The sequence below is a fragment of the Pavona decussata genome, unplaced genomic scaffold (genome assembly GCF_977016875.1).
Source record: "Pavona decussata unplaced genomic scaffold, jaPavDecu1.1 SCAFFOLD_336, whole genome shotgun sequence".
Lineage (NCBI taxonomy): Eukaryota > Metazoa > Cnidaria > Anthozoa > Scleractinia > Agariciidae > Pavona > Pavona decussata.
Window position 1 is genome coordinate 485,497 of NW_028145724.1, and position 24,491 is coordinate 509,987.

The 24,491-nt window shown below is 35.0% G+C and overlaps 2 protein-coding genes across 3 annotated transcripts in view; both read left to right on the forward strand.

The window, feature by feature from the left end:
* On the forward strand, positions 1 to 2,689 carry LOC146453356 (Fanconi anemia group I protein-like). Its single transcript, XM_085096740.1, has 5 exons — positions 1 to 288; positions 1,033 to 1,135; positions 1,771 to 1,853; positions 2,398 to 2,520; positions 2,636 to 2,689. Exons 2-5 carry the CDS (start codon positions 1,057 to 1,059, stop codon positions 2,687 to 2,689), a joined length of 339 nt encoding a protein of 112 aa, XP_084952866.1. The 5' UTR covers positions 1 to 288; positions 1,033 to 1,056.
* The window catches only part of LOC146453357 (Fanconi anemia group I protein-like), a 26,137-nt gene continuing 4,230 nt past the window's right edge, over positions 2,585 to 24,491 (forward strand). The window contains exons 1-6 of one of the 2 annotated variants that reach the window (XR_014859523.1): positions 2,585 to 2,678; positions 3,000 to 3,076; positions 3,711 to 3,761; positions 5,145 to 5,213; positions 5,981 to 6,083; positions 6,305 to 6,647. Coding sequence is in view for 1 of the 2 variants with exons in the window: in XM_085096726.1 (XP_084952852.1) it covers positions 3,026 to 3,076; positions 3,711 to 3,761; positions 5,145 to 5,213; positions 5,981 to 6,083; positions 6,305 to 6,450 (420 nt within the window). In the remaining variant the exon portion in view is untranslated. The remainder of the gene's footprint in view (positions 2,679 to 2,999; positions 3,077 to 3,710; positions 3,762 to 5,144; positions 5,214 to 5,980; positions 6,084 to 6,304; positions 6,648 to 24,491) is intronic. The other variant, XM_085096726.1, reaches the window with a different exon arrangement.

The window sequence follows — 24,491 nt, forward strand, 5'->3', positions numbered from 1 at the left end:
TTACCTCGCCTCCCAAGCATTCCTTGCACCCCTCCCCTCCCCAAACCCCCTCTCCGCTTGCTTTTTTTACTATCGCGCGGGCGACTGGGGACGAGGCAGCCACACTCCCGCAGTGGATGAAAGAACGAGTTTTATTCGTGAAGTTTATATACAGTTTTTATGTTAATTACAACGACTGCAGCACTGCGTATAGTAGCAAGGTTTTTTTATTTAAGATATTTTGTGGGCCTGTCTAGCCTTCCATTTATTTGAGTTCTCCGCTTAATCGAAAACTCATCTACAATAAAGGTAACTGTAAGGTACACTATCTAAAGTTCTCGCCGAGTCCAAATTACAATTAACATCTGTAGCGCTAAGAACTAAGGTTAAATAACTGTTTGAGGTACGTTGGCTAAATGATACTTGACCGATAGTCAGCCGATACTTGACCGATATTCGACCGATATTGGACTGATATTTGACCGACAATCTACCGATACTTCACCGACAGTCGATCGCTAAATACCCATTGATTTGTCGACCGATACATTGGTCGACTGTCGACCAATATATCGACCAACTATCGGTCGATATATCGACCGACTAGCGACCGATAGTCGGTCGATTATCGGTCGACATATCGACCGAGACCACCCATAGTACACATGATCCGTCAATTGATATATCAGTCGACATATCGACCGAGACCACCCATAGTACACATGATCCGTCAAGTATATCCTCGAGGGAAACCTCAAACTCATAATGGGTAATGGGTAATGGTTGCTTCTATTGCCATACCTTTTTAAGATATTCTTGTTGACAACAGCTGTTCCCTCCCCCCGTCACTAGCATCTATTATTTTGGTTGCCATACATTTGCACACATTAAGAGAAATATAATGTCCAAAGTTTGGTGGCTGTTTTCTTTCCACTTCTAGAACACTAACTAAGAAGAATGAATTAGTCTTTATGTCATTTAGTTCACAGTTAACTGTAATCTTCCTCAAATCTGCAGTTCCTTATTCACACTGTTTACTTTAATGTTATTCAGGGAAAGAAAATCAACAGTTTGTGTATGGAGGGATTCTGCTTGGTGGTTAACATCATGTGCTGCCGGTTTCCTCAAAAGTTGCCTCACTTCATGAACATGATAGGTGGGTTTTAAAACCAATTCAGGGGGTCGTTTCATGGTGCTGCAATCACTAAGTGCTACATGACAGAAACACCTTATTAAGGCTCAGTTTTGTGTGAAAATACTTTGGTATGGTTCTTTTTCTTCTGAAAGTAAATGGTACTACCAGCAGTCAAATATCCTTATACACGCACCAATACTATTAATACAGGCAACTCTCTCTGAGGGGTAGTTCACTTAAAAATTCCAAGTAGTGTTAATGCATACAAACTCTGTTGCTATCTAACTTTCAATTCAAATATTTGGATGGTTGTAACTTTTTTATGAGTTTCATTTTTAGGGAGAACAGAATACTTAGTTTTGGCAGGCTTGACAGATATTATTGACGATTTTTCCAAGGTAACTCTAATGGATATCAGGTTTCGTGTAGGCAGTAGGAATGGAAAGTTATTTTGTTCGACAATGGAACAGGATTCATTTGTTTATGTGTTCATATTGTGGAGTGCCGCTGGTCTGTAATAATGGGTAATCCTCGACTAGCTATGGTATTTTTTTGAAGCTATTGTTTATTATCCTACATGAATCCTTTTTTCTTTTTTGCGTCGCTTGGTGATCAGAAGAGATTACCACAATATGAAAAAAAGTTTTATTTTCTAGATTCAAGCCAGGAAGGAGAAAAAGATACAACTGTTGAGGCACCCAACCAAGAAACTGTTTATTCTCAAATAAGGAAATTCCAGGTTTGTTTCAATTCATACAAGTAAGTCGTGTAGAAAAGTTACATTGCAAGGTGTTAGTGGAGCTCAGCATTAAAATTATACAGGCACATAAATCAAATGGAAAGGAACATTGGTTAAAAACTAATTGGTTGGATTAGAACAGGCATTCAATCCTTTTACACCAGGCATCGTGACGAGTTACGACTGCCCCGAGCTAAAACAACCAAGTACCAGGGAAGCTTCAGGATTAATGGTGTCACTTAATATTAGATCAGCAACTGACTTTAGTATGTTCAAATCCCTGGCGAAACGCCACTTCAAGCGCTTCTGTACGGAATCCCATTAATAATAGTGCGTCTCTGTGTATTTTGTTAGTGCGCTATTTTGTATTGATTTTCTGTTATTTGTTTATTTCCTATTTAACCAGGACTCTGTTTAAACTAGCTATGCTAAACCAGATAAAAAAAAAAAAAACCGGGAACCTGACGCCTGAATTTCAATAGCAAAGGTCAAATTTGCATATTAGTTTTTCATTTGTGTAAACGATGTAAACGTTTCTTTTCAGCATTTAATTGTGAGCATCATATCTTCCCCTGATGAGGATGGGGACATTAGTTTGAAGGACAGCCAATCACTTGTAAATGTCATCTCATTGTTAGCTCATCATTTGGAACCCGATAGACAACAGGTAACTCCTCAAAACTCTGATATTCAAGGGCTTAAGTTATTCTGTACAGCAAATGTCATTTTTTCAGTTATTAATGGGCTTCATCCTGTTTTGATTTGTTCTCTACTTTAACCAGTTACAGGCCTGGGCTCAGAGAATTTGTGCAGATCACAATGTTGGTAAGAAGTAAAAGATTCATTATAGTAAAATAGGAAAAAAAAATCACTTGTTTGTTATAAATTGTGTGCATCCAAAGCATACTGGAATGAGGAGTTGTTCCAGTTTTTATGGGGGCAGGAAAACTGTAGAATAGTCAAAGAAACCAGAGCATCTTCTGCGTCCAGTCATGGACTCACACCACAGTTCTAAGTCTACCTCTTCCCATTGTGCCAACCCTGCTGAAATACTCTAGATGTTTGAAAATTTGAAAAAAAAAAATAAGATGCTCTTTCGAATATGTAAGTGGAGAGTAATGGCTTGAGCAATGTTGTGTTTTGTAGATGACCCTTCACTCACAAAGTGCTTGATGTCCCTATTGTATTCCTTGACACTGCAGTCCAAAATGAGTGCAGGTTTGGTAAGATAAAATAAAATCTTATGCATGTCTTTTTTCCCTCAAACTTCAGTCAGAGAATAACTGTTTAATCCACCGTCAGTTTACAATACAACAATGTACAGACTTTAACATGGAATATTATGTATGTTCAGGAAATTATCCAAACTTCCTCATAGAAGGTCACGGTCGACACCAGAAATTTGTGGGGAAGGAAAGTATGAACCTAAAGTGGCATTTCCATATTGTCTAGATGAATTTAAACCAAAAACTTTTTCATGGGGGGAGGTATGGATATTTTCTGTGATAACACATTGGATACACTACTTGAAAGAACTAAATGCATGTTGTGATTGGTGTCACACTAATAAAGGGCTATCAGCTCTTATCCTAGGCTTCTTTAAACACAAATGTGCTCTTCTGGTGACATTCCCATTTCTCATTAACCAGGACTGTCTTTTATCAAGCAACACTTGTTCCATAAAATCATGTATGAACTTGTGGCATTCTACGCACTGCAGTCCTCGTTAGCTTTGAGTTCATTATTGCGGTATTTGCTATGTACAGCTCCTCGGTCTAGATTTAAGGAGGAGGCATCTGGCAAGAGTAAGGGTGAACACACTTTTAACAGTTATGTTCAAATTTGTTTTGTCGTTAGGTACGTGATGTAGTCCAAGATGTTCACAGCCAGCTTGGCGATGTTGACCAAGTAAATATTATATTCTTCACAACACATTGATCACCTACGGTTCAGTTGTCTGGCATGTTCTTTTAGAGGCTGCTACAGACTTGTATCATGTCAGTCATTGTATGTTACTAGATTAAAAAACACTGGGATTGAACAGTGTTAAATAATAATAACAAAATGGAAGAACTTGGCTGAGAACAGATTATTTTGCGTAAATGTACTTAAATGCAAATAATGTTTTCTTAAATGTACTTCGTTTTTGCAATGCAACCTTCCATGTATTGAGCTGCCCATTTTACCACCCTGTCCACCGTGACTCCCAAGTCCCTTGTGAAAAGCCATGTTTTGCAAACTGCGGTTTGGTTCACAGCTTGTGCAGACGTCCAGGTCGCTCTAGGTGAAGCAAACAGCAAGGTGTGCTGTTGGAGTGCAATCATTGATGGTGGTGTGGTCTCAACAGTGCCTTTGACCTGTTGTACAGAGTGCCACTTAACAATGATAGAGTACTTAATAAAAATTACCGGTAGCACCTAGTCATCATCTTTGTTGTACAGTCGAACCTGTATATAACGGCCACCCTCTGGACTTGAGGAGCTGGCCGCTTAATACAGGATTACTAAAAATACTCACTGGGCGTTGTCTAATGTCAATTTTAATGGCGTTTCATACAAAAACACTTCACATAAGGAAACAATAGGACAATGAACACTCTTTCAAGCAATCAATACTTCAAACAAAGTTTAGTGCCAATTTGTAACTTAACGGTATAATATACGTAACATTGTGTAAAAGTACTATGAAATAAAGTGTCCTCTACTCTTCTACGGTATACAGTGCTCTATTTCTATGACTTACAGTTCACAACAAAATATCTCATTCCGTTATTTCATAGTTGTTACGCTCAATGTTCAATGTCACATGGCTGAAGAACAAGCTAATTAAAGAGGAATTTCTTGCTAAAGAGTGAAGCATATTCAAAACAAACTTTTTTAGCGTTCGTGATATGGTACTGTACTTCAGCACATTGCGGACGTCTGAAAAGCGTTAACGATATTAAACGGCCGAGTATCAGCTTACAGGCTGGATCGCATTTTAAACACAGTAAAATACCGCATAAAATAACATATGGCTTAGTTTCCATTCAAGGGTGGCCGCCTAATACAGGTAAAAATAACAAAGAAAGACAAACATAGGACTGCTACAGGGTGGCCACAGCCGCTTAATGGAAGTGGCCGCCTAATACAGGTAACAAATACAGCGTTTGTATGAGCGAACAATCGGGACTTTGAAAACTGGCCGCTTAATACAGGGCCGTTATATACAGGTTCGACTGTAGCTGTTAACAGTACTAAAGAAAAGACATTCATTTAGGTCTGTTTCTTTTACTAATGATTGCTTTGTCAGGAAATTGAGGTTGAAGACAGAACTCATTACGCTATAATTAACCCAAGGACTGCTGCACCCACTGTAGCTGTAAGTAATAACAACACTTCTTTAGCAAAGATATAATGTGTAGTTAATGCCTGTGTTCTGCATTTCTAAATGATCCATTCACACCATCAGTCGGAAAGCTGGCTTCCTTATTTTGGTTTCACGTAGGTTTTCAATTTCAGTACCCAAGGTGAGAGTTGCTTACCCAGGAGAGGGACTCCTGTATTAAAGGGCCTCTAATAGGAGTGTACATTACTGATTCTGCTATCACCAAGGGTGTACAGGACATGATGCATAAATTATCTGTAGCCATTAATCAAGGTACATCATTTACGGTTACATCCAAGGAAGTAAATGTTGTTGTAGTGTTTGTAGACCAATCGGATATGAAATGTTTAAAATTTTTCACAAACATCATTTAACAACCTTATATGCATACATTGATATTTACTATCCTGTTTTAGAAAAGTAAGGGTTCACGAGCTAAAGCTTGAGGCATCCTCTTATTGGCCTTCCCAGCCCCTTTCACGCGCTTGCTTTGCTTGAAACAGCTTGTAACTTAACTTGTAGCTTGCCACTCACTCACCCATGCCAAAATCAAACAAGCGGGTCTGCTTGTAACTAAAACAGCAGTATTGCAAACATCAGGGTTATCTTTGCATTACACAACGGCAAACATCCACATCTCTTCCCTTTGAAGTCTGTAGGTGATATGATTTTACGTGTCGTCGAAAGATTATTGAAATTATTCACGAAGCTGTCTTGTAGTTTATTTTTAAAACTAATGTGCATTGATATATTATCTGTAGCTCCTCTTGGTGAATCAAATTGAGAAAATTGTGGATGAAATGGACTGGGCATTAGTGAAGGTGAAAGGCGATATGATGTCAAAAAGAACATCAGGTAAGAATGGTACCAAAAAAAGTAATTACACTTGAAAAGTAGAAGTTTACATTTCGCTTGCAGATGAACCTTAACAATATCTTTGTATTGGCTTTGCAATTAGCACCTGTTGGGGAAACGAAAAGGGAGACATTTAATGTGACGCATTCACTGATTATTCTGTTCGTTGAACTGCTTTCCGTGTTTTTAACTGGGTTGAAATAAGCGCTGTTTGTTTTTCCTGTTAGAAGAGAAGGTGTCAGATTCCCCAGACAGTTGTCCTCGTGGTATGTTGGAGCAAGCCATATGCCATCGTCTTTGCACTGTAGTAGCTACTCTTCATGAACTGTCCCAGTCTGCTCTACCAGATGGTCCTTGCACAGAAGCAACGCTCAAGGTCACTACACAAACTGTCCGTAATCGCCTATTAACAAATTTGCCTGCCTTTTGCTTGACTGCTTAATAGGCAAACTTTGTCAAAGCTTGTCACTGATTCCGGATTGGCTGCTTATCAGAAACACTGTAAAAATTAACTAAATTGAATTTCCTCGTGATCGATATCAGTAGGACATTAAGAAACAGCGGTTCAAAACAGTTTGAGTAGTTAGATAAATATATCTTATTCGATGGTTTTACATATAATACGCGCGGATATTTTGCGAGTTGCGTAGTATTTTTCCGAGCCCCGAAGGGGCGAGGAAAAATACGAGCAATGAGCAAAATGTCCGCGAGTATTATATGTAAAACCATCGAATAAGAGATTTATTATTCCACTACAAAAAGATTTTGTTATTTTGGCTTCTCTGTTTTGGTAACAGTTTTCAAATGCACCCGGCATCAACTGTCCATCGGTATATGGCGCGTACGAATGATGTAAACAACACAGAAAGCCAGTTAAATGTCTTTAATTTGATTAGATAAAATGAAAAGATAAATGACAAGTGAAACTTGTTTTCGAGTCTGCATCGTTTCAAAAACTATTCTTCGTCCAGTCCGGACATTGTTGCTCCTTTTTTCTGCCTTTTCCGTCCGTATTCGCTCTGTTGTAAACCGGTCAAACCGGGACACTACAGTGTATTACGGTCTCATATTTTGCGCGTTCTCTTGACCTTATTTGGTGAAATGACATAATAGTGGAATAATAATTGGGCGTATAAGCACACTTTTGAAAATATCACTGAATTCATACCTGATTCAACAATGAACTCAAAAACCTAAATTTAGGTTTTTCAAAAACCTAAATTTTTATCCTCGTTTATGAAAAACCTAAATCCTCGCTTTCATAAATGACACCAAACTGATCCCCAACTCACAAACAATCATCGATTAAATCCAACCAACTCATCAATCGCTGATTTGAATGCTGAATACAATATTTTTGAAAACCAATTTGGATATAATTAACCTGTTATGAAGAAAAAAATAATCATAAATAATTCAAATTTATGGATGTTGTGTGACTGGATGCCGTTACTGTCACGCGTGACGTTGTGTGACAAGTCACGAAAATGGACAAAACCCTAGACGTGGGGTGCTCGGTTGGCTGTCTACTTGCCTGGCCCCAGCCAGGTCTTTTTCCCGCCGCTGGACAAATGCGGCTGTCCCTTCCCAGTTTACCTCTGGGACAGAGGTTGAGTCCTGGGACGAACTCTGAGCACCCCGCTGTAAACCAGTAGGGCCTGAGCGGGCTCACCCTGGAGGTACCGTCTACTGGAAGACATCCCACACTACTCAGTAATTCACCATCTGCACAAGCCGTTAAACAGGTTTCAGTCAGGGGCCAACTGACACCACCCTAAAGCTTCACCAGAGTTTGTGAACTAATATAATAATGGCCCGATTACCTATATATTACACTCAGTTCTGAAATTTTTACACTTGTGGTGCTATTTTTCTGTATATTGCGTAATATTGCTTGATTTGGATTAACACGCATGCGCTTTCATGCATGTTCACGATGACACAACCCAAAGCGGACTGGACACTAGTTTGTTAATACACGTGTCGGCCATTTTGTCGCCATTTTGTGAAGAGCTTGTGTTTTCATGTTTATCGTTCATGTTTTTGGGATATATTGGACATTTATTTCTCCACTTTCATCGTTCTGATGTTTGTAGACGCTTTTTGAGGTAAGAATATCATTTATCTTGCACACAACAATAGATTTTTTTATTGGATCGACTTGCTATCGAATATTCGTGAGGCCGTGAAATGAGCTTATTTATTTTTGCACATCGACTAAATCCTTGATTGGGATCCAAGAATTAAAGGCATCATTGTATCCTTTCCACTTTACCAAAGCTTGTTTCTTCTTGTAATCTCTCCTGATAACTTTATCGATTCTGAATATCTCCTGTTTGGCTTTCAATAATTCTGGTTCATAAAAGCTCCCTTTAATATGTTCATCGTTTAGATCTTTCAGTTTATAAGTGATTGGTGTAGTGTATTAAATCTTATCGATAATGAAGACCTCTTCTGTCCAGTTTTCTGTATAACCTCGATCAAACAGCTTTCTTTTATACTTTGATATTCTAACCTTTTCACCAACTTTAAATTTTGCTTGGGATGACGATTGTCTTAAATTGCCAAATAGATTGAAGTAAACAGTTCCTTCATTCTTTTTCTTAGATGCCTCTGTCGGTGTCATTTTTATTGAACTGTGTTTAGTGTTATTATACTGATTCAATATTTTAGGCAAAATATCCAGATACATTGTATTGCCTTGGGCAGTGAATCGTTTCCACATTTTATTTTTAATCGTTCGATTCCAGCGCTCAACAACTGATGACTTCTCTTCATTTTCAGTCGAATACAGTGTAACGTTATGTTTATTGAGCAAGTCTTTGAAATGTTTGTTGTAGAACTCTGAGCCTTTATCAGTCCACAGATACTTTGGTTTTCGACCCTCTTTGAATATGCTTTGAAATGCTTTAGTTATGGTCTCACCTTTTTTATCTTTTAATGGGACAATCCAACCGTATTTACTGAAAACATCTATAGTCATGAGAAGATACCTATTACCTTTATTCCATTTACTGAATTGTTGCATTTCAACAAGGTCAGCAGCCCATATTTCATCAATATTATTTACAATAACACGCCGCCGAGTAAAGTTACGCCTTATGGGTTTATGCAGCTCATTAGCTAATGTTTCTTGCCAGTTTTCCTCTTTACCCGACGGCTTTTGACGTTTTTTGGAACCCCAAGTCCCAATTTTGATTTTGTATTGATTGCATTTCTTGCCAACCAATGTCCCCATTGACGATCCTTATAAGGAATCGCATCCAATGACTTTACCATCTTTTTGTCAGCTTTTAATTTACATTTTTTGTCATCTTTGCAGACTGAATAATCAACATCATGTTGCATGGCTATTGCATCTGTTTTGCCTGTTGGTTTATCATATATTTCCAATATTTGCCTTGTTTTGGGGTTATATTTTACTCTTTTTTCCGAATCATTGTATGGACCAGTGTATCTATGTCCGGGCAGTACCCACCCAGCTTTGGGTTTTGGGAGCTTTCCAATCATTTTGTGTATATCAATTGAACCACCGCTTTTGGGTCGTCCTTTGATTCCCTTTTCATACTCATCCCAATTTGGTGGGTGCCAACCAATTGCATCATAACTTGAGCATTTCGGTGTGTTGTGATATTTGCTTCCAATCTTGACCATGCTTTCACAAGGATAATCTTTGTATTTTTCTAATGTCTTTTTCCCAGCCTTGCCAGACCAAAATTGACTCGACAATATGCCAGTATCTGTGCTAAATGCACTTTTGGCAATGTCTCCAGATTTGTATCTATCAAAGACTTCCTTTGTTGATGGAATTAATGTTCCAACAACATCCATCGACTTCGATGCAACCTTGCCTGGTGTACCGAGTTGTTCCAAAATTGTATTCAAATTACCACCATCAAGTTCTTTTCGGTCAGTTTTGTACCTTCTTTTTGGCCTTACTTTGGTTGATAATTTATCAAACATCTCTGATCCAGTCTTTTGAACAAAAGGTGTTGCCTTAGAGATAGCATAATCAATAGCTTTTTTCTGCAATTTAGGGTTTCTAAGTGCTTCAGACCCATAATATCGACCCATTTCAACTGCTTTCTTTCCCAACCATGGTAATGCATGTTGAATTAACATATCAGCACCAGTTGATGCTAAAGTATCCATTATGCCCGCCCCTTCGAACGGGCTATTTAGTTTCCCTGTTTTTTAACAAATTTGGTTTTAGTTATACCACATTCAGCACATGTACAGAAGAACATGAGCCGACCATTTTTGGCTTGCTTGTAACCTGCAGGCTCAATACATTCAGTTTCTTTCTTTTGTTTAACACAATATGATTTGACCATTTTATATCACTATATTAGATTAATTATCATCAGAGTCAGACTCATAATCCGTCTCATAATCCTCTGACTCAGAATCTGTTACCAATGTACACCATAAACATAATTTTCCTGAAAATTCTGTGTATTCATCACACTCTTCACAATATCTTATATCAACCATTATACAAATTAATTAGATAATTTTTCAAAATATTGGATTATAAAATTATGATTGACGCTTTGATTGTTCATGTCAAAATGTGCATTGTGGATTGTTTTCAATATACTTGTACCCTTTTGTCTCTCAAATAAATAATACAAACACCAATAGCCACATAATACTGAATCTCTTTCCTGGATTTCATCACCTGAATACATTAATCGTTTGCCACTTGTTGACATGAATTGCATAATTTCTTTTGGCATAATTAACCCAAAACTATCAAAATATTCTGCATATTTGTCTCCGTTTCGATACGCAACCCAATGTGTACCTGCTCCAATCTGTGAATCCAGGTTAATGATACCAACTTCATCTTTTTTCATCTTTTGTGGTAGATTATCTCTGCTGTAAATGCCTCTGAAGTGTTTTATTTTGAGTTTTTTGACCCAATCAATGAGTTCAAAGTTACTGAGTGGTTTATTTATGAATTTCACAGAATGTCACCGATTAATGGAATCCCCTTGAATGGACTGTTTTTGCCTAATAACAGACCTTTTCCTTTTTTGGGTTTTTTTTTCCCTTTGCCATATTGATCCCATGTAGCGAAAAATGGAGGCGGCCTATAATTAACTGGTAGGACCAAACCACCATCTTTTTTGGTTGTGTTTGGAACAAAAACTGGGACCGATCTTCTGGATCTACTTCTATCCACCTGCAACCCTTTACCCATTAATGCATTCAAAACCATTGGAATGCCAATTGAAGCCAATAATGTCCCCAAAAAACCTCCTGATTGTGTCTTAGTTGGTTTAATTACAATCTGTCCACCAGTATGTATTGCATTGACAATTTGCTTCTTTTGTGCTTCAGTGAGCCAATCTTTGTATTTTATTAATTGATCAATTTTATTTTGAGGAATGAGGAAACCACCAACTTGTCCTCTACCAAATATTTTATTGACACCCACATTTGCAAGCCCAGAAAGTGCTCCAGTAGCTAATGGTCTAACTGCTTTTGCTGCCATTGGTAGTAATTTTGTGCCAATTTTGAATAATGATGACCAAAGACTGCCTCCTTGTTGTACAGCTTTTCGTATCTGTGTTTTGCTTATTTTAATATCTGCTCCAGTTTTGTTTTGTATTGCCTTTTTCAACCTATTTATTTGTGTATTGGTTAACATCAGCTGATCCGGTCCAGTTAATTCAGAATTTGATAATCTTATTGTTATTGCTGAGTTGTTTTTTAATGCTTTTGCTAGTTTATCTTTTTGCCCAATTGATAGTGTTACTCCATGTGAATGATAAGTTGTCATATCTTTTATATAACTAACGTTACATTAAAAATTTATTCCATTTATCGAAACAATAGTTTGCCATCTTTTTGAATGAGCTCAGCATCTTGTTCATATAATGTCAATGCATAAACTGAATATGCAGTTGCAGTTGTGCCAGATAATTCATAGTGGAATGTCAGCTTTGTGGTACCATCTTTGATATCCATTTTTTGTTTTGTTAAATCGAAATACAAGAATGGGAATAGTGTTTTGAAGTTATTGATATTCAACAAAGTCCCCTGACTGTATTCATTATTTGCATGCACATATTTGAGGACATCTCTGTAAACTCGAGTCAAATCAGCTTCTGGAGTGTAATGTACATCAGGATATTCATTGCCATTAGCCACAGATAAATGACAATTTAGCAATGTTCTGGGATCTGTTGATACACTAAATGTATTGTACAAAAATGGATGTACTGTTTGTGCAGCAAGATTTGCATCATTGATAATGAAAACAAACACAGTCTTGGCTTTGAAATCCCACTTGTTATCTGAAAATGGCCACTTCTTTGTGTTGAAGAATTACTTCTCTAAATATTTTCTCGCAAATAAACCCATTTATGTGGCTTCAAAAACTGACTCATATACAGTGATTGCCCCTCTTAATTGAAAGTGATTCGTGGTACAATAAGCTCCATTCTAGTAATCATTACACGACAATCAGCCCCAGCTTGCCAAATAAGATTGGCATCAGATTCGATCTCCAAATTCAATTCCAATCGTGTTGATGGCAATAACTCATCTCTCAATGCTTCAAAGAATGCGTATCGATTCAATGGTATTTCTGTATTGACAACCGCTGATAGACCCAAAAGCGCTTTTCTTGCAGCAAATCCTTTGTTGTAGTTATCTTCAGCCGATCGTTCTTCAGCGTGTCGGTTTGTATCCAGATAGATTAACTCATTTGTTGCAGTTGATTGAGCATATCCTGGACTATATTCCAATAGATTCTTAATATTTACACAATGATTTGCATCATTACAATCATATACCATTTTACCATTCAATCTTACATCGAAATCATGTATAAGACTGTGTGAACCATTAACAATACCATTATGGTCTTCAGCTGCTATATTCACATTTTGCATTGTTTGGACTTTAAAACCAACTGATATTCTTGCATTATACCAATCAAATGGTGTTACTTCTCCTGTGTTGTCAACAACAAAACGATAACCATCTTTCTTTTGTGACCTATTATTTCCTGGATTACCAGTATTCAATGGTGTCTCCAATTGGAAGAAGACATCTTCGTATCTCTCAATGTATTTTGGATTTCTGAATGATTTCATTTATACAGATATGTTACATTATTTTCATTTTCTCCTTCTTTTGAGTTTTCCACCGGATATCATCTGATTGACTCTCTCAGCTATTTGAAAATCAGTCAGTGGCTGCTCCATTTTTGGTTGGCTCATTGTCACTGATTTTGTTTTGGAAGGTTGTTTTTTGCTCAATAATTGAATTATTTTATCACCTGCTTTATTACCAGCAAACTCACCAGTTTTGGTGACTGCTTTTTCAGCTGCAGTTTTGGCTCCTTTCTTAGCTAATTCTTTTGCTGTTTTCCCGAAAAGTTTTGATCCAACTGATCTGAAAACATCCATAATTCCTTCACCATGAATATGTTTCATCGCATAACGACCCAATTCTGGGTCAAAACGTGGCTTAAATTCACTTTGTCGTACCATATATTGATATATTATATTAAACTAGACCTGAGAATCAAGCTCATGAACCAGTCAGTGCCATTTAAGTCAATTGGCCGACCCAAAGCGTCAGTCACTGTTATCCCCATTTCTGAAATAATTGATTTGGAAACTGGGCTGAATAATGCTCTTTTTGGCTCAAAAGTAAAGGGATAACTCCTTGTTAAATTGTCAGTGGGTATCATTATCAGTGTATTTGTGAATCGTCCATCACTGAGGCTATCAGTTATTATATCACAATTAATGTTCAAAACGTCAATATCATTGGTAATATTTGGCAATTTTGTCCCATGTTCAGTTTGGTTAATTAACTTTGTTTCAGATCCAATAAGCGCTCCAAAATTAGAGTTTCTAATATCAAGCTTCCATTGGTTGTCTAGCTCAATGACAACTCTATATGATGAAAGCACAAAATATAGATTGATGCCCTTGCTGGAAGATGGTTTATCTCCATTTTGAATTATTGATTGAGTGATATAATCATCAAGATCATCATATGAATACATTCCATCAACAAATGTGATTGTCTTCCATTTTGTACCATTATCTGGGCTGTATTTTATTGTATTATTGTTGTATCCTGCATTGACATTATGCCATGAATATGTCATTGACACTCGATCTACAGGTAGCTCATGTCTCATTGTTGTGTCAAGCTTCAATGGTGGATCAAATTTGATAATAAAGTCTTCAGGCCGACTTCGGCCTATTTTTTGTCGGTTAACAGATGAAATATGTATCGCCCTTTCTTGCATATATTATTTGATTATATATTGTTGCAATAAATCAATGAGCTGTTCGTTGTTTATCAAGGCAAGTTGATTCAATTTATGGGCTATTTGTGAAAATTCCTCTTTGACTCCATTATTGGCAGCCAAAGTGGATCGACCAAGCAATTCCATTCTGTCAATCAAATCATTAGCATCATTGAAATAAACAACACCAGAGCCCAATTTCTTGAATTTTTTGCTGGATTTTATGGATTGGAATCTCACTGAGTTGATTCAATTCATCAAATACCATTTTGGCAATATCACTGTATTTCTTCTTTGAATTAAATCTCTTGGTCAATAAATCGATTGTATCGAAATCAACCTTTTTGTCCATAACTTTGCGTTTATCTTTTGTTGCCACAAGTCTGAGTTGTCCCATTAATTTTGGAATATCAATCATGAGTCCACCATATTTCCCAGAAGATGATATTTTGTATGCATTTCTCTTTGGTTGAGTATAACCAGAACCTTTTTTGATGGTTTTCATTCCTTCTGGGATTATTTTAATGCGCCCTCTGTATTTTTGTAATAATTTTATATCTTCATCTATTTTATCAATTTTGTCTTTATTCTTGGTCTTTCCTTGGCCCTTGGATAAAGGACCCTTCTTTGTTCCAAGTTTTTTCAACATTTTGCCAATATTAGCATCGTAATCCTTGATGTCAATATCTCCTTGCATAGAAGCTTGGAGAACAGAACTCGGAGGTGCAAGATCGTATTGAATCAATTTTTGGAACTCATCATCATCAAAACCAGCATCCAAATTTGACATTGCTGGTTGATAGCCAATTGGTAGCTTTGCTTCTGGTGATTGTGGTTGTGGTTTTGTTTCAGGTTGATAAGTTAACATAGCAATGTCTTCCAAACCTGAAGTCAACGCTTTTTGGTTTTTCTCCAATTGTTCAATCAGTTTGTCTTGTTTTTCATCAATTGTTTGTTTTGTTTCCTCTTGAGCTTTAATAATTGGTTTGAAAGTTTCTGATAAACCTTGTTGTAAATCTTGTTTATCATGCTTGTACTCCTTCAATGTATCTCTAACTTGTTTGGTTATTGTTCCAGCCTTAATCTTGGCTTCAGATAATTGTTTTAATCTCTGTAAATCCATTATATTATTAACTTATATTAACTTTTCTCAACTTATATAATGTATTGATATACATGGAAATCCCAAATTATGACAGACATGATAAAAACACTAATTTCAAAAGATTGTATGGTTACATGCCAAGTGACACGTTTCGGGTGTTAATATGTGGTAATTCAGGATCTGGAAAGACAAATTTATTGTACCATATGCTGATGAAACCACTTTTGTATTATGATAGAATACATTTATATGCCAAAAATTTGGAGCAACAAAAATACAAGGATATGCTACAAACATTGACTGATATATCAAATAGTGTCGGGTATAGTGTCCTTGTTTGTAGCAATGATGATATAATTCCAGTAGAGGAATTGAAGGATGATGATGCCCAGAAGATAGTCATATTTGATGACTTTATTTGTGAAAAAAACCAGAAACCATTGATTGATTATTTCATTCGTGGCAGACACAAAAACTGCTCTGTTATTTATCTGAGCCAATCGTTCTACAAAACACCAAAAGATATTCGACTCAATTGCTCTCATTTCTGTGTCTATGACTTTCCTAGCAGCAATGAAAGAGGTCTGATATCCCGTGAGTTGGGTTTCGAAAAGGATAAATACATTAAAGCAACAAACGAGCCATTTTCATTTCTATATGTTGATAAGCCCCTGAAAAGAATTAACAGGAATTTTTATGGAACAATATAACCAAATGATATAAATGGGAATATTCAACGAACATAGTTCATCGTCTTCTTTCACAACAGGAGGATTCAGAACGGTTCCTCTTCAAGGAGCCGCTGGGCCTCAAGGAATAGGGTTTAAATTGACCCAAAATGGCAATTATGATATACAAAACAAAAAACTTGTTAATGTTAAACAAGGAGCTGATCCCAATGATGTTGTCACAAAGAGCCAAATAAAATTGTTGGATAATGCTCGTGGTGATGTGCGAGCTAATAAAGCAGTAATTTACAGCAACAGTGGAAGTGTTCATACCAATAGTATCTATCTACAAGACACGCCAGACGGGGCTGGTAGCTCCAATGATGTTCGATTATTGACTGAGCATCAGTCTTATGAAAACATTCATCTTAATATACCAGATTTGAAAAACTTTGATGGCCATGGTGGACGAGCTAAAAGCGAAATAATGGTTACATCAACAGAACAACATATTACTGGACGGAAAACATTTTTTGATATTAGTGTTTTAAAACCTGATAATAACGATCAAGCGGCGAATAAAAAATATGTCGATGATGAGATTAAAAAAATACCATTACCTGATTTGTCTACATATTTGAAAAAAGATGGCACTGTTGAAATGACTGGAAATCTGGATATGGGTAATCAACAAATTACTAATCTTGGAGCCAATATACAAAATACATATGATGTCGTTAATTTAGGTTTCTGTGATACTAAATATTTACAAAAAGTCTCCAATAGTGACCTCGATATGGACAATCATAAAATCAAAGATATGGCTCAACCAACTGATGATAACGATGCTGTTAATAAACACTACGTTGATCATAACTTTCTCAACAGGTTAACACCCAATGCTCTTGGTGGTGAATTAGATATGAGAGGTCATAAAATAATCGTTCTTGGAAATCCTTCCAATCCCAATGATGCTTCCACTAAAGCATATGTTGATACAGAAATAGCTAAAATACCATCTGTTGGAAGTGATTTGAGTGTATATTTGAAAAAAGATGGAAGTGTTGCAATGACTGGAAACCTTGATATGAATAATAAACAAATCAAAGATATGGCTCAACCAACTGATGATAATGATGCTACTACCAAAAAATATTTTGATGACAAATTGGAGCAAAGTCATCTTGTCAGCAGCCATAAAACAAATGAATTCAAATATCTTACAGATACCGATGAAAGCAGTTCAGAATATAATATCACAGTGTATGGAATAGCTGCTTTCAATCAATCCCCACATCAGAATAAAAAAGCTTATGATATCACATTGATTAAAGACAGTGGAAGTAATGATTACAGATCAAGGATAGGTTTCAATATTTATACTCTTGCTATTGGAACATACACAATTGTGTTTGAATTCTACCCACCAGAAATGACTAATATTCAATTATCATGTGATGCTTCTGAAGCATACATTCACAAAGCTGTACAGCGTGATTTCACTGCTTATAGCAAGCTATTGGTTCAATTCAATAACAACAGCAAACAAACTCCAAATTACATCTATTTGACGATGCATGGAACAGCTACAGCGACTCCAGTACAATGTCATTTGGTTGTTTACGGTGTCAAAGATTGGTCAGATAGCGTTTATCCAGGAGTGTATGATGGCTTGGACAATGTAATGTTTGAATATAAAAATGGAGATATGGAGATGAAAGTCAATTTGGATATGAATAATAAGATTATTTCTGGTTTAATAAATCCGTTATATGATTCTGAAGCAATGAATTTGGGTTATTTTACCAACTTATTCAAAACGAAATACACTGGAACTATTACCAGTGGTGTTTTCCAAAGAACAAATCCAACAAATAATTTTCAAATCGCTGCTGATGGAAATAACTTTTTCAATCTATACTCCATTGTTTTCCAAAGCAATCAACAAGTTGCAAATGCACAAATTTTGATAAATGGGAAAAAACAAGGTGAAACAACCAACACTGACACATACCACAGAATTGGAAACATAATAAGTGGAAGCAATACATTTGATTTGCCCAAATCAAGAAAATTTGTCAGTATTGATTCTATGTCAATATTGGATAATATTGGAGCAGGAACTGCTGTTAATGGAACTTTTGAATTGAAAGTATTATACTCTGATTTTTTTGAAAGATATCATGCTGTCAATAAAAGTTGGTTGTCAAATATTGAAACTTCAAGTGTTGTTAACGGCGACATAAAAAATGGAGTTTTTGAAAATGTACATGGTTACAAATTTGGAACATTAGGCCCGGTTAAAATAAAAAATATTGTAATTAATACAAAAAATCAATACCAAGTTTCTTTTGTCGCCATTGCTAACAGTAAAACTTTATTTTCCCATTTAATACCATTTAATATGAAAATTGGGAGAAATTTTGTAACTACAAATACAACAATCAAACCCAGGATAATTCAAATGGGGATTTTTAAAAGAAGACCAAGTTTTACTTCACCAAGTCTAAACAGAGAAGTCACAGGAACTTTTGAAATTTATTTATCAACACTATTAATATAATGCCATACATTGAAGATAAAAATGGAAACCATATTCTTGATGAAAATGGAAATAAAATTGAATTCACAGTAACTCATGAAAATTTACCAGATGGATTCAAATATAGAGAACCAATACATCTGAATGATGATGGTCATTTGGATACAGAAAATAGACATTTGGTGATAAAAGATGGAGTTAATTCAAATCATGCAATTTCACTCCAACAATTAATAAACAACAATGAAGACATCATCAAACCATATGTTGAAACAAAAATACAACAAGCTCTGGCTCAGTTTAAAGCTCAACAAGCTCAGGAAGCTGTAACGTTTCTCAACAATCAAGTTGCAATGAGAATAGGAAGAAAAAGTGGTACAATACCAAAAACAAATTACACATGGATAAAATTATTGAGTAAAGATGACATTAAAGGAATCAATACATTGCAAGAGATTATTGTGACAAACACATATATCAGGAGAAATGACAGATATCATCATTCCAAATCCGATTTGGTGTCATCATCATTTGATCAATTGGAATTCTTCTTTGATGTGTCATTTGAAAACTATTATTGCTACTTCAACAATCATCCATCTGATTGGACAATGAAGTATTTTGTTGAATATATTAGGATACAATTACCTGACAATAATGACCACTAGGTCGTGGACTCCGTTACTTTATTTTATAAAATAACTAAATAAAAATATTGTAATCAAATTGTATAATGAAAGAATTGTCAGAATTGCAAGAACACATTCGAACATCGATGATAGATTTTCACCGTAAATTGAGTCTTCCAATATTGCCCAGACAGGAATGCAAGATAAAAAGTATCGTAATATTCACATATTTGCATAAAAAATATTACAACACAGGTTTACCTGATGAAGTTTACAAAGAGTTAATTCATGATGGAATCGGATTAATTGGACCTGGAGATGGATGTTTAACAGCTATTCTCCATCGATTATTTGGTTGGCAACCATATATCAGGTCTCATGGAATACTACATGATGCTTATGGCCAATTTTACAACAGATATCATCATGACAAAGGATACATGTACACCATTAATGAGAAAAAAACATATCCTTGGATGAAAAAATGCATGTTTTTGGGTCAAATAACTGGTCTCTATTATTGCATCAAAAATAAGATAACCATATAATATATGCAAAAGAAGAAATTAATAATTGATTTCAATCATATTTCAAATCGATTATCAGAAGAAGAAATTGATGAATTGAAAGCTTATTACATGTCATATCACAAAAAGATGTGGATGTACAAAAGTGCATACAAAAGATTAAAAAAATGGGAGTTTGCTGGTAATATTTCATCCATTGTGTTTGCAACTGGTGGTATTGCATCATCAATTGCAACCAGTGGAGCTTCATTATTGGCAATATCATCAGTTTCTGTCGTAATTCAAGCTTATATGAAGCATAAAAATATTGAAATAAGGTTGTATCAATGCCAATATGCTTTTCAAACTTACGGACATTTATTAAATGAAATAAAAGAAATAATGAGAAATGGACATTTTGATAGAGATGATTTGACAAACAAGCTTACTCAAAATGATGATTTCATTTTGGATAATTCGCCGATTGTCGATAAATGGGGTGACAAATATGATAAAAAATATCAGATATTCACTTATGTATGATTAATAATGTGCATGATTTGGGGGCCAATAATGTCCATAATTTTATCCCAATAAACATTGTATAATTTCATTGTTTTTTTGGATTTTGTCAACTCAATTTGGGAAGAATCAATTTTCATAAATTGCAATATTCTATGCAAAAGATATTTCAAACTGATTATTCTCTTTCGTTTGCCATTGATTTGTGGCAGTATTTTGTTTATTTCAACGAATATTTTATGAATTTTGAAATTGGTTGAACAACTGATTTCAACTTTGTTTTTCAAAATAATTTGATCTAATGTATGCGACAAATGGTATTTTCTATTATACACTGTTTTCTTGTATATTTTGAACAAATTGGCATGAAAATTGATGTATTCTGTTTTGAAATCCTCACCAATCACTTGTCCACAATTCACACAAGTCAATTGACCATAGATATCTCGAATGTTTTGATTTTCACAGCATTGTGGCATATTTGATGTTTTATTGGATGATTCTTTGTGATAGTTGCAAAAGAAGCAATAATCATAGCAATGCAGGGTTTGACAGAGAGATGAATCCACCTGCATGGAATCATCTTTGATGGGGATTGGCATGTGTCTGGCACCCATCGTACCATTCTTGTTATTTGTTTTATGGGGCATACACCCAACAAAACATTCGAAAATTGATGAAAAAATAGTCGAAAAATAGATAAAAATACAAAAATGAAATTGAATGAAAATCGAAAACCAAGTTTAAAACACAAAGTTTGAGGCACAAGTTTTGTCACAAATTTTGTTTAGAAACGAAAATGTCCATAAGCATATGAATCAAGACCATTCGGATGTAGATATCGTTTATCATCAAAACATGACAATGATGTTTTGTTGATGGTGTAACTACCAAGTTCATGATGGTTACTCCTGATTGTTTTCATTTGGTGGTACAATTGTTTTTCATTAAACAACACATCTTTGTAATCAGCATGATTGATTTCTTGTTTTATTACATTCTTTTTGATTCCTTTGGCTGTTTTGCCACCATTGTTGTTATCTTTGATGTATGAATACATCTTGGATCTCAATCCCACAAATTCAGTAATGGGTACACCAGCGGCTTCATCTTTGAATTTTCCAATAACTTTTTTATTTGTTGCATCAAAATATTGATGATTTGATGGATAATCCGAGTTATCAAACATTTCTTTTTTATTCCAAAAATCTTGATACACATCTTCGGCTTCAATTTCGTATGTCAAACTATCAGTATCAGTGAATAGTAATTTGGCTTTGTTACCATATTTTCTTTTGATAAAGTTGTAATGAAAGTCATACATGAGAGTCTTACTCAAATCAAGGATACACATACCAACGTATGTTGGTCGATTGAGAGTCAATGATTCCTTGATTTTGTGGACTGCAACCAAGTTTTCATTAAATATTTTGCTATTGATGAATGTTGGTTTGGAAGTCAGTTTCGATAATTGTTTCTCATTAGTCACCAGTTTAATGTCTTCCCGTTTTCTGATATTCTCCATAGTCTTACCAAACACTGAGTTATTCATCAGTTTGAAGAAATCTTTTTAAAATGCATTCTTTGCATTAGTTCTTTGTCGTGTATTGAAATCAATGTATGTCTTCAACCAGGGTGATTGGTAAAATGACAGAACACGGTGAATTTTAGTTAATTTGAGTCCCAATTCACGGTATAATTGTAAGTTTCTATAATGTAAAACGTATTTTGTTTTGTTTCCCAATGTTGGAATCAGCTTGCTGACTTGTCCACTTTTGATTCCAAATTTTTCTGCAATTCTTTGACAATAATCTGACAGCATATCTTGTGTCACTTTGATTTGTTCAGCACCACATGGATAATCATTATGCAGGTCATGTAATTCATGAGGATATTCCAAATCAACTTCCAATAAATATCCAGTTTTGTTTTCTGCGTCAACTGTTTTCCAATTAATATTTTTTATTTGTTGTTTATTCAACCATTTAAAATTCCCAGTTGGAAGATATTGTGACATAGCCCAACCATAGAGATTGTTTGCATCCAAATACATGAGATATTTACTTGTTTCATTGGGATTCCAATTTTGCATGTATTTGTTGTTGGCTTTACCGTATCTATTGGCAATGTAACTGATTCCGCCTCTCATTCCTTTTTCAACGAATTGATACATATCAATATCCGTTATAAGCTCCAAATTGACTTCAGTCATTTTCAACATTGCATCCCAAGATAATCCCGGAGATGTAAAATAATGACATGGATCCAATCTATAATATTCCAAACATGTTTTCCTGAAATTTTTAAATACATCAGCCAGCAATAAAACATCAGATTTGAGATATAAATCATGGTATTCGCCCATATTTTTCAAATTAAAAGTATTCCAAACATTTTGTGCATGACTGTATTCTTCATCAGTAATATGCTCATTATTCACTTGACTGTAAAATTCATCTTTGGTTGGTAATTGAGTATCATTGAATTTATCAAAATTACTCATATAATCGTACGGATAAACTCCTTTTTGTTTCATTAATCTAAATTTCTCACCTTTGAAGACTTCATTGGTATATTTGTATGCATCTTCTGGTAGATTCTTTACAAGATTAGCCAATGATTGATTCATAAACTGAAGACTGTCGATAAATACTAAATTATAACCCAACATGAAGGCCATGTATTTCTCCATATTATTTGGGATTACATTAATTTTGTGTTGTCTGGTTTCACCTTTTCTATCCACATAAGTATTGGTCTCAATAATTTTACCAATTTCTTGCATTATAAAATGACTATCATATCCTTTCAAATTATGAAATATTACAGGGATTTTGTCAGTTATTGTAAAATCCCTGTTACATTGATTATGGGCTGAGCCACGGAATTCACCATTAATATGACAATGATCTCTGACACGTTTATCTGTTTTCTTGTATTTTTTACCACAAATATGACAAGATGTTGCTTTTTGGAATTTGTCTTCATCTTCTGGAGACATAACTAATGGTTTATTGAATTTGTATTTAATAGTTTGTCTGCAGTATTTGACTTCAGCAAGCATTGCCTCCATGAATTTGTAAACAGCTTTTTCTCCACGATAATATTTTATTGGTTTGGAATATTTGTCATCATAGCAGCAAACAACTTTGTATCCATAACCACAATCAGTGTGTTTTTGATAAGCTTCAGTAAAAGATTGTTGGTTAGATTGTTTACAACCATGAATTGGTTCAGTGATTGCTTCAAAATCTGCGTATATCACGAATGGCGCTTGCATTTGTTTATTATAATTTGTAAATTTTATTTTTGAGCCAACTTCAGGCATTTTGATTGATTGTTCACCATTGATTTCAATACACACTTCCTGATGCTTGTTTAAAACTCGTTCTGATGAAAAACATTGCAAACAATGCATACAAAAATGTTTTCTTTGATGTGATTTGGTTTTGTGGTGCATAAATCGATTAAAATCCTTGATAAGACAGTAATGTTTATTTTCATTTTCTGAGATTAACAGCAAATTCAATACATCATCAAACTTTTCTTTTGAAACATAAATTAGATAAGCTTGTTTCTTTTCATAACCGAATACGTTGATGTTAATACTGTTTTGGGTTTCAATTTTATTATAATGTTTGACTGAAACAGGGAATTCAATGTTATCATAATTCAATTGTTTGACAAATGATTTGTCAGTTTTTTTGATTCTTTGTGGATTGTCATTTCGTGGATTTAAATGACGGACGTGACACCATCGAAAGCATTCATTGTCTTTATTCTTGAGATTTATCAATCCATGTTTGTGATGTTGAAGTTCAGTTGGGAGTTGAATATAAGAACTTCCAGTAAGAGGCTCATATTTGATAATATTGATGTAATGTCCATTGATTGATTTAATTATCCAAGCTGAACCTTCACTAATCCATTTGTGAATATCATTCATAATTTGTTCAACATTAACATCCAAAGATTCTTGAAAATCATTGGCATTAGTTATTGTTTTTGGTTTACTATTAAAATATCCAATTCTGGAGACAGTTTGGTTTCCTTTTTGTTGTTCAAAATAAATTGTCAAAGTTTCAATAAATTTAATTCCTTTCATTTGAGTTAATAATTGTTTCATAAAATGAGCAATAGCTAATCTGGTTGAACTCATTTGAA

Bases quoted from the DNA above. Each gene is read 5' to 3' on its own strand.
- LOC146453356 (XM_085096740.1), top strand. From the start codon at position 1,057: ATGGAGGGATTCTGCTTGGTGGTTAACATCATGTGCTGCCGGTTTCCT. The intron at 1,136-1,770 runs GTGGGTTTTAAA...TTTATTTTCTAG, and splicing joins TCACTTCATGAACATGATAG to ATTCAAGCCAGGAAGGAGAA. The intron at 1,854-2,397 runs GTTTGTTTCAAT...GTTTCTTTTCAG, and splicing joins CTCAAATAAGGAAATTCCAG to CATTTAATTGTGAGCATCAT.